We start from the raw sequence: 10,137 nt of genomic DNA, 5'->3' as shown, positions 1-10,137 counted from the left end.
CCTCAATCAGATTGGTCTATTGCCATGTCTGTGAGAGATCATCTTGATTGATGATTGCTGTGGGAGAGTCCAGGCCACTGTGGGTGGCACCATCCCTAGGCAGGTGGGTCTGGGCTATATAAGACAGCTAGCTCACCATGAGCCAGGGAGCCCACCAGCAAGCAGCATTCTTCCATGGTTTCTACTTGAGTCCTACCCTGACTTCCCTCGATGAGAGATTGTGACCCTAATGTTTAAGCTGAAATAAGCACTTCTTCCCCAAGTTATTTTTGGTCATGGTGTTTATCACAGCAACAGGAACAGGAACTAGGATGGAAGTGGAAAACAGAGCAGTGACTATCAGAGACTGGGGCAGGAAGATGGGGGTTGGTCATGCTGCACAGTTACACTTGGATGGTAGTACTAAGTTCCATGTTCTGTCGCACAGTAGGTGGCTATGGTCAGCACCATGCATTGTGTATTTTAGACAGTTACTTTAGAAGACTATCATGACAAATGATAAATGTCGAAGGTAAAGTGCATGCTCATTACCCTGCTGTGACCGTCAGGCAGCACACCGAACCCCACAATATGTTGATTTTAATAAAAACAGCGAAATCATCAGAATAATAAAGATGTGAGCAACACAGCACTAAGTGGACCATGGACAGGCCTCCCACAGTGGGAGGCAGAAGCGGGGATGCTGAAGGTAGCCTTGTCTGACCTCAGCTGGGCTGTGCATGTCGATACAGGCAGCACACCGAACCCCACAATATGTTGATTTTAATAAAAACAGCGAAATCATCAGAATAATAAAGATGTGAGCAACACAGCACTAAGTGGACCATGGACAGGCCTCCCACAGTGGGAGGCAGAAGCAGGGAGGCTGGAGGTAGCCTTGTCTGACCTCAGCTGGGCTGTGCATGTCGACACTTTTCAAAGAGGTATTATTCGTCCCTGGATTAAATTAACATGCTATCTCTCATCTGAGCCCAAGTCTTTCAGAAATGTTGAAGTCCTTGTTGCTATTGGCCACTGTTTTTCTAAGGCTTGTTCAGGAGCAAGAAAAACATGTCCACAATGGACTGGACTAGATTATATCCCCGTGACAGGGAAAAACTGTCCCCTATCCACATGCACCCATAGAGAGAAATGGGTGTACCCAAGGACCTCTGTAGGGGAAGTGCACTGTGATGGATAGGCATCGATATGCTGAGACTGTGAGCTCTTCCTGAGCGCCTCCCATAATTCCCACTACGGCCTTACCTGAACATGTCCACAATGGACTGGACTAGATTATATCCCCGTGACAGGGAAAAACTGTCCCCTATCCACATGCACCCATAGAGAGAAATGGGTGTACCCAAGGACCTCTGTAGGGGAAGTGCACTGTGATGGATAGGCATGGATATGCTGAGACTGTGAGATCTTCCTGAGCCCCTCCCATAATTCCCACTACGGCCTTACCTAGAAGGTTTGGAGCTTCGAGACAGCACGTATGGTGTCATCATCCCCAAACACACACATCTGAGTACCGTGATGTGTTGTTATTCATTCTCTGGCTTGTAAGTTCTTAGTACACCCTTGATCACTGTGCATAGAAGCATGTGCACTCCATTTCGCCCACTTCCCTCTGCCTCCTGAGGCTGTTCGCTGGTCAAACAGCATCTCCCTGTAACTCCAGCTGGCCTGGAACTCACTATGTAGACCAGGCTGGCCTTGAATGCACAGAGATACCCTGCCTCTGCCTCCTGAGTGCTGGGATTAAAGGCTTGCACACCAAGCTCAGCTTTTATTTATTTTTACTTTATGTGTCTGAGTGTATTGCCTGCATGTGTGTAAGTGCACCCGTGTCATGCAATGCCCGTGGAGGTCAGAAGAAGGTGTCAGATACCCTGGGACTGGAGTTATGGATGGTTGTTAGCTGCCATGTGGGTGCTGGGAATCGAACCCGGGTCCTCTGTAAGAGCAGTCAGTGCTCTTAACCACTGAACCGTCTATCTCTCTGGTCCTGGGTAGAGACCTTTTTCAGGCTTTTGATAGCGGGACCTAGTCATTCAAAGTATGGAGTCTGCACATCTTGGTTGAGCCTTACCACCTCTAGGAGATCATTTTGTATCTTTGCTAAGTCCAAATGAGGCCCAGGATTTTCCTCATTGACTTACAGCACTTTCCAAGATCAAGCCTGGGTGCCCCCAGCCTTATATGATGTGTGTGCACACGCATGTCAACATGCACAACTTATAAGAGTTTTCATTTTCTTAAAACTTCATAATATTGACAAACTGTTTATCTCATACTTTCTGCCAGTATTTTTCACAGAAATTTTTTCTTCTAGAAGTGTCTCTTAGTATCCTTTGGAAGAGCTTTTTTTGGATGCACTCATTCATACTTTCTCTGTCTTCTCTTGCATTTTTCTAATAATGGAAAATGCAGCTGTTGAGGATGACAATTGCTAAACAAAGGCTCGGAGATGAAGAAATTGGTGTACGGCACTTTGCAGCCCATGAGCGAGAGGACTTAGTTCAGCAGCTGGAACGAGCTAAGGAACAGGTGAGTAGCACTGAGGTCTGTTATGGGTGGGCGGTGTGTGCGTGTGGCCAGACATGACAGGAGGCAGGGTACACATGCACCTAGATTTAAGACCAGAAGGAGGCTAGGGGATGCCCAGTAAGGGCTGGACTTCCTCAGTTTTTCCTAGGCTCATTCTTGGTGCCTGGTTCCCAGCTAGGTGGCACCCAGCACTGAGTGCTGTTGTTCTGAGCACACCGAGAGACTCCACACACACCAGCATAGGCGGGGAGGGAAGGAAATGTGACAAACTGGCCTTAATTCTTGAGTTTCCACTAAGATGCTGAGCAGTGCTTTGAAGGGAACATTTCAGTGGATACCAAGCCCTGCTTCAGGAGTAGCTCCAGAGCAAAGACTTCCTTTCTCTTCTCTTGCTAGTTGGTTTTGAAGAGCGGAGCAGGATGCCCAAGTCGGAGTGGGTTAGAAAAGCATACATTCCTGAGACCCTGATCTGTGCTTTCTAAGCCTGTGGCTGGGGCAGTCTGCAGAGGTTGAGCCTAGGCCTGGTTTCCTAAGCAGCTGCCCCTCTCCTGTCCCACCTACAGTAGAGTAGGTGTCAGGTAATCCCCTGCTCTAGCTCTTATCCAGTCCACAGTGTGGGTAACTATCTAGCACATGTGTGGTACTCCTAAACTCTCAAAAGTCAGCCAGCCAGTGGAGGTTGCAGCCCTAGCTGGGAAGCCCATGTCTGAGGACAGCTCTGTCAGTGTGGGCATTTCTTGGGTTTCAGATTGAGTCTTTGGAGCATGACCTGCAGGCCTCGGTGGATGAGCTCCAGGATGTTAAGGAGGAGCGGGCTTCCTACCAGAACAAAGTGGACAGGCTGAACCAGGAGCTCAACCACATCCTCGGTGGGCACGAAAACCGCATCATCGATGTAGATGCGTTGTGCATGGAAAACAGGCAGGTGGTACATGCTGGTGGGGGGTGGGGATAAGGGGGTCCCTGAAGTCCTGCCTGCATTTGAGATAGCTGCACTTTGGGTAGAAAGCAGGTCATAACCCCTGCCCCAAATGATGGCAATATACTAGTTTTAAAAGTAAGAAGAGAGGGACTGGATATCTACATATGTCCCCCCACTTCCCACACCCTCTCTCATTGACTCACAAGGATAAAAAGCCAGAGAGAGTGGTTTGTGATTGCTGTCAAGGAGAAGGGAAAGAATAAGAAAATAAATTGAGAAATTCCCTTCACTGTGTCTTTCCCCCCAGGCAGATTTCAGTGTATATATGTGTCTGACTTCATGTTATGCCTGGCATCACCTCTTCCTGGTTCGTTCCCCAGTGGAATCATCTTAATGAGAATTATGTGAAAACTGTGTTGCCATACCTTAGGGGATCTCTGTGAGGGCTGTTTTAAAGCAGGGTGTCTGGTTTGGGCATGTTTGACCTTGATTGCATCCATTTAAGAAAAGGTCACAAAGATACACATTTTCCTCTTTCTCCTCTCTGGGGCAAGAAGGAAGGCATTACATGCAAACGACAGCAGGTTTCCATGTTTAGCCCTTATCATTCAGTGGGTTTTCTTTTGCCCCCAAGCCCATCCTGGTTATATGTGCTTTTTTTCTAGATACCTTCAAGAGAGATTGAAACAGCTCCTTGAAGAGGTCAGCCTCCTGAAATCGAACATTGCCAAGTACAAGGTAGTGTAATCAAGACCATGCTAGTGATTTGCCACTGTGTACCTGAGTAGTGTCATTCCATTTTGATTCTCCTTTATGTGCCAAGACATTTCAGTGCTTTTCTGTCCTCCCAAATGGAGCCCAATAGGAGCCCTAACTGGGGTCACCAGTAGACTCTCCCAAACAGCAAACTCCTATCATCATCTTTTCCCAGTTTCTGTTTCTATGGCTGTAACCTGGACCAAGCACCCAAGACCTCCAAATTCTGTGTCCTTCCATCTTACAGCCTCGGCCCATGTTTGGGTTCCTCTCCATTTCCTCTTCACGTGTAGTTGTTGGATACTGCCTGTCTCATAATCAGCCATGAGAAAATGCTTTCTAAGGGAGAAGAATGAAGCCAGGATGTCACAACCCAAATATTAATGTTCATGGCACACTGAAAGGGTAGAATGTTCAAATTCTACCACTGTTATTTAGTCTAATTCCAGCTCCATTAGTTTGATAATATCTGTTTCTGCAGATGGTAGTTTTAAGTGTTATAATTAGAAAACTCTCCTGGGTTTCTTTGCTTTGAAAATAGATTGATGTCTCTTCCTGAGGGTGAATTTTCATAGCTGATGGGATGCTTGGGAGAGCTGGCTCATTGTCCTGGTTGTTGACATTAGCTTTTGTTCTCAGAGATCTCCAGTCGGGGGGTGGGGCTGGGGGACTACACTTCCATTTACACCAACCTATATATGAACACGAGGCCAAGGAAATATGAGCTTTTAAATATGTAGTGTAAACATGGATGCATTCATGTAGCATGTACCTTGTTCTGTGTACTAATCACTGACTGTACACTTATCAATTTGACTACAAGAATCTGTTCCAAGTACGGCACATCAGCAATGTATGTGCATTTCTTTGATCTTGTGTGTGAGGCAGACATCACTAATTGATCATGGTGCTCTTTCCAACCCAAGCATCACATCCTTCCAGATACCACCTTTGGTACAAGAAAGCAAACTTCTTCTCCATCTCATGTCTATTCCAAAGAAATTTCCATAAAAAGTGACTTCATGTGCTAGACTAGCTTCTTGCTTCAGATTTGATTTAAGGAGCATGTATTAGACACCTCTTCCTCCTATGCAGTAACTTAAAAAACAAAACAACTTTATATTGGGTCTTTAAAATCCCAAGGGCTGAGAGTCCCATGTTTAAGCCTGCATTAGGAATCTGCTGCAGTTCTTGTGAGCAGAGGGTGGGGGTGCATCTCCTTACTGAGGTATTTTTCCATTGTTGGCTTTTCTAACAAAAGTTTTTGGTTTTTTTTCCCCCATTGCTGCTGAAGAATGCTCTTGAGAGACGGAAAAACTCCAAGGGCCAGGGCAAATCCAGCAGCAGTGCTCTGACTGGGGTCCTGTCTGCAAAGCAAGGTAGGCGCAACCAAATCCAGGTAGGTCCAGCTTCTGAGAACAAAGCTGTAGTCCCGGTCCCATCTAAGCCTCGGGGTTTGAGTCTGGAAGTGAGACAATCTTGAGAACAGTGACTTCCCCACTTTACCTACATCAAGATTACCTGAGCCCTTCTTCTAACCCAGATTCCCCTGAGCTTCTGATGTGGCAGGTCTGGGGTGGGGAACCTCAGAAGCTGTAGTCTGCAGGATTCCCAGGTGGTCTGCTGCTATGGGAGACCCCACTTTAAGAGCCGCTGCATTAGTGCCCTTCTGGTGACTGGACCCATGTGGACATACTCTCCTGCAATGTCTGTCCTCTCCAGAATGTTTTTCATTTCCTGATTACCAACTGAGCGCCTCTAAGAGATGTTCAGCCTCTTTGGGAGCACTTCTGGCCTCTGCAGACAGAATGGAAAAGCCCCCTCCTGCCGAGAGACTGCACCAGGGAACACGGGAACATGTGCCTTTTTCAAAGAAGCTCTTATTGATTGCAGCTTTGTTCGTCCTTCCTGTCAATTCCGATGAAAAATAATGATCTTCCAGGAACAGTCCAGGGGAATAAATAGCAGAAAGCTTGGGTCTGGCACTTCATATTCGGCAGTCAGTTCTCGACACAAGCCTAAGTTGCCCAGACCCGCTTCCCAGCTGCTGACAGCATAGACCAGTAACTTTCAGGTCCCAGTCTTAATCAGAACTGGCTTTAAAAAACACTGGGTCTCCAGTGTTCCTAATAATCAAGACTCTTTTCATGCAACTTCCTTTTTCCACTCAATTAGAAATGAACATCCTAGAAGTGTTCTCAAACAGGAAACTATAATATTCTATAAAAGTGTGAAAAAGCCCATCTATGTGGCTCAGTGGGTAAAATGCCTGCTGTGCAACCATGAAGACCTGAGATCAGATACCCAGCACCCCTGTAAAAAGCTGGGTGTGGTGGTGCACACTTGAAATCCTAACACTGGTGAGAAGGAGACAAGAGGATCCTTGGATCTCACTGACTAGCCAGTTGAGGCTAATTGGCAAGCTCCAGATTCAGTGAGAGACTTGTCTTAAAAACTAAGGTGGAGGGGCGCTGGAGATGGCACTGCAGTTAAGAACACTGGCTGCTCTTGCAGAGAACAGAGGTTCGATTCCTAGCACCCATGTGGTGGCTAACAACCATTTGTAACTCCAGTTCTAAGGCATCCAGTACCCTCTTCTGGCCTCTATGTGCTTTGTACAATATGGGTGCACTTACATACATGCAGGCAAAACATTCATATACATAAAAATACAAATAAATAAGTAAAAACAACAACAACAACAACTAAGGTGGAGAGTGATTGAGGAAGACACTGATGTTGACCCTGGTCTGTACATGCACTCACATACCCATGCATACACATGAACATGTATACATGCATATACCCCCACTACAGAACCCCATCTGTGGTTAGCCTTGGATACCATACCTAACAAACAACTAGAGTGTGGATCCCTGTGTTGGCACTGATGTTGGCATCACCATCATGCAGAACTACACACTGATCCAAACATTCTAGAAAACCTATGAGAGAGACTCATTGCCAACAACATATTGGCATTGGTAATCAAAACTTATAAACCTTGGAGGCTGGAAAGATGACTCAGTGGTTAAGAACTCTTCATCGTCCAGAGGACCCAAACTTGATTCCCAGTACCCAGGTCAGGCAGCTCATAAACACCTGTAACTCTAGCTCCAGGGAGTCTAATGCCTGTGTTCTCCACGGGGCACCTGTGCTCACATGTTCATTACCCCCCAACAATGGCAACCCCTTATGAAAAACCTAAACAGGTCCTCTCTGAAGTAGCAAGAAATAAATTAGACATATGTGAACTTTTTGTTCCAAGAAAGTTCTTCATATAATATAAAGTTATATATATGTATGTATTAATTGGAAATGACATATTTAGCAGCAGCTAAATGAGTCATTACATACCTATATGGGCTATTAAAGCAGGTATTAACGTTTATGTTTCAGGGAATATTAATGATGTGGAATATTGCTAAGTGAAAAAGTAGTGTTTTCCTCAATATAGGAGAAAATACTGTATGAATCTGCATGTGTACATGTGGTCATGTGGGAGATGATATTCAAAGAGAATCACAGTGTTTGTTATTTTCTGGGAGGAAAACCAGGGTGGTTGCTTTGTGTTTCCCCTCCTTTCCCCTTTCTATAGTGCTATGTTACTTTTGCAATAAGTAGGGAGTTAGGGCAAAGAGTGACTGTCCTTTGCATGGTAATATGGCCTCTTGCCAGTGTTTTTAACCCCTCTATGACTTGCTTTCTTGTTTTCAAAATGGAAATAATGCTTGCCAGGTGTTTTTTTTTTTTTTTTCAGTTTTAAGCCTCAATGACTTAGCTTGAAAGTGTCTTACTATACTGGGAAAATGAATATATTACCCTCCAAAAAGTTACTGAGATGGAAAGATGGAGAGATGAGTATGGCTCAGTGAGAGAGCACTTGCCTGCCATGTGCAGAGCTCTGGGTTCCATCTGAGTATGAAAAAGAAAAAAGAAAAGAAAAAAAAAGGAAAAAAAAGGAAAAGACTTTTCTGCTTGACTCTCAGACTGGGTATTATGCTGTTTTACTTTTGATACTTAAGGGTGACTCTCAGTTCAGCACAGTAACATTACAAAGTGGCTCTCAGTTCAACACAGTAACATTGCAAAGCTCAGGACTCTCCATCATCCAGGAAGAACAGACATGGGATTGCAGTCCCATGTTCCAGACTTCATGACTAAGCTGTCAGCTTTGTGTCCACAGTTCAGGATCTGCTCTCTGAGGATCATGGGTGCAGCCTCCCAGCTACTCCACAGTCCATCGCAGACCTGAAATCTCTGGCCACTGCCCTGCTGGAGACAATCCATGAGAAAAACATGGTCATTCAGCACCAGCGGCAGACCAACAGGTATGCAGTAGGCTCTTGGGCTGGGGGTGGGTAGGAGAGCAGGGATGAGTTTCCTGAAATTTGTAAACCACAGACCTTCCAGGAAGAAGTAACCTCCAGAAATCTAGGGGGGGAAAAAACCCACGAAACCAGAACTGGGCTTTTGCTCTACAGGATGTATCCCAGTTATCCACATCCAGTTATCCACAGAGTCAACACAACATGAATCCTGGTGTCTTAGTAAGTGTTTTCTCTAAGCCCCACACTGAGAAATGCCCAGGTCATAGGGGCTCCCGTAGGACAATGCTGGGTCTCTTACCCTGCCTCTCTCCCAGGTCTCCTTTGAGGCAGGTCCCTCTCCAACCTCAGGACTTGACTCAGGGTTTCTGACTGGCAGGAACCCGACCATCAACTTCTACAAGCTGCTGGGCCTGTCAGGGATCCTCATGTTGCTCTTCCAGATAAGTGAGGAAAGATGGTGAGATGGAAATATGAGTGAAGCAGAACGTCCTGTCTGGTAGTTAAGGTAGGTTAAAGCAGCAGTCAGAGTAACAGAACAAAGTTGAAAATGCTCTGAGAGTGCGAAGAATAAATGTTGGACATGCCAGTCCATGTTCTGTTCCTTTTACTGAATATCTGAGACAAGACCATTTACAGAATTTTTTAAAACCAAGAAACTTACTTCTCAGACATGCCTCAGGAAGCTGAGAAGTGCAAAAGCATGCTACCAGCTCTCACAATGGCCAGCTTGCTGCATCCAAATATGACTCAGGTACCACCTGGCCAAGCGTAGCAGGCATGCTCGCCTGAACCTCTTTCTCATAAAGTCACGAATGTCATCATAGGGGCTTCATCATCCTGGCCTCATCTCATTGTACTCACCTCCCAAAGGTCATTAGCATTGACCTATGAGCTTGGAGAGTCACCTTTCAACACAGGAACACACTCAAATCATAGATAGGTCAGCTTTGTGGCATGCGAACTATGCTGAGGGCTTGACATCCCATGGGATGTTGCTGTTGCCATCTTGAAGCTCATGATAATTTTTTTCACAAGAGGAGCTTGCATTTTTATCTTACACAGATCCTGGCTAATTATAAAGCTGATGCTGCTCCCAAGACCCACACTGAGCACCGCAATGACACGGCAAAAGAACTGAGCAAGAGCAGCAGTGTTAGGCCTGGTATCAAGAGAGGGAGCAGAGAATTGGGGCTGCTAAAGGCAGAGACACCCAAGGAAGAGGCCATGGAGAAATGATTGAAAGTATTATAAAAACAAAAGAGGAAAGGGAAATGATGGAGTGCAAGGAAGACCGCACCGGAGATGAAGATGTATGTGGAGAAAGCGAAAGCATCAAAGGGAGGCCGGCAAGCTCCCCGGATGACAGTGTAATTTATTGACAGGAGAAATTTACAACTGCTTTGCAAAATGAAACAGCCTTGCTGAACTGCAGACACCTCTCAGGAGACAGGAATGGGAATCTGGGGTCTTTCAGGATCCCCTGAAGCTGGCAGTAAGCCTGCCCTGTTCTTACTCCTCAGAAGTACCTAGCTAGGGCTCCGGATTCTTTGCAACCTCACACACCACTGCCAATAGGCACAGGCCCATATGTGAAGC

At 45.9% G+C, this 10,137-nt stretch overlaps 1 protein-coding gene across 2 annotated transcripts in view; it reads left to right on the top strand.

The window, feature by feature from the left end:
• The window catches only part of Ccdc149 (coiled-coil domain containing 149), a 114,482-nt gene that overhangs the window by 80,054 nt on the left and 24,291 nt on the right, over window positions 1–10,137 (top strand). For both annotated transcript variants that reach the window (XM_008837330.3, XM_029565538.1), the window contains exons 5-9: window positions 2,416–2,532; window positions 3,281–3,453; window positions 4,120–4,192; window positions 5,505–5,589; window positions 8,397–8,541. In XM_008837330.3, coding sequence (XP_008835552.1) covers window positions 2,416–2,532; window positions 3,281–3,453; window positions 4,120–4,192; window positions 5,505–5,589; window positions 8,397–8,541 — 593 coding nt within the window. The remainder of the gene's footprint in view (window positions 1–2,415; window positions 2,533–3,280; window positions 3,454–4,119; window positions 4,193–5,504; window positions 5,590–8,396; window positions 8,542–10,137) is intronic.

The sequence above is a fragment of the Nannospalax galili genome, unplaced genomic scaffold (assembly GCF_000622305.1).
Source record: "Nannospalax galili isolate Female #2095 unplaced genomic scaffold, S.galili_v1.0 scaffold777, whole genome shotgun sequence".
NCBI lineage: Eukaryota > Metazoa > Chordata > Mammalia > Rodentia > Spalacidae > Nannospalax > Nannospalax galili.
The sequence above is the reverse complement of the archived record's forward strand: the minus strand, read 5'-3'. Positions and strand labels throughout refer to the sequence as shown.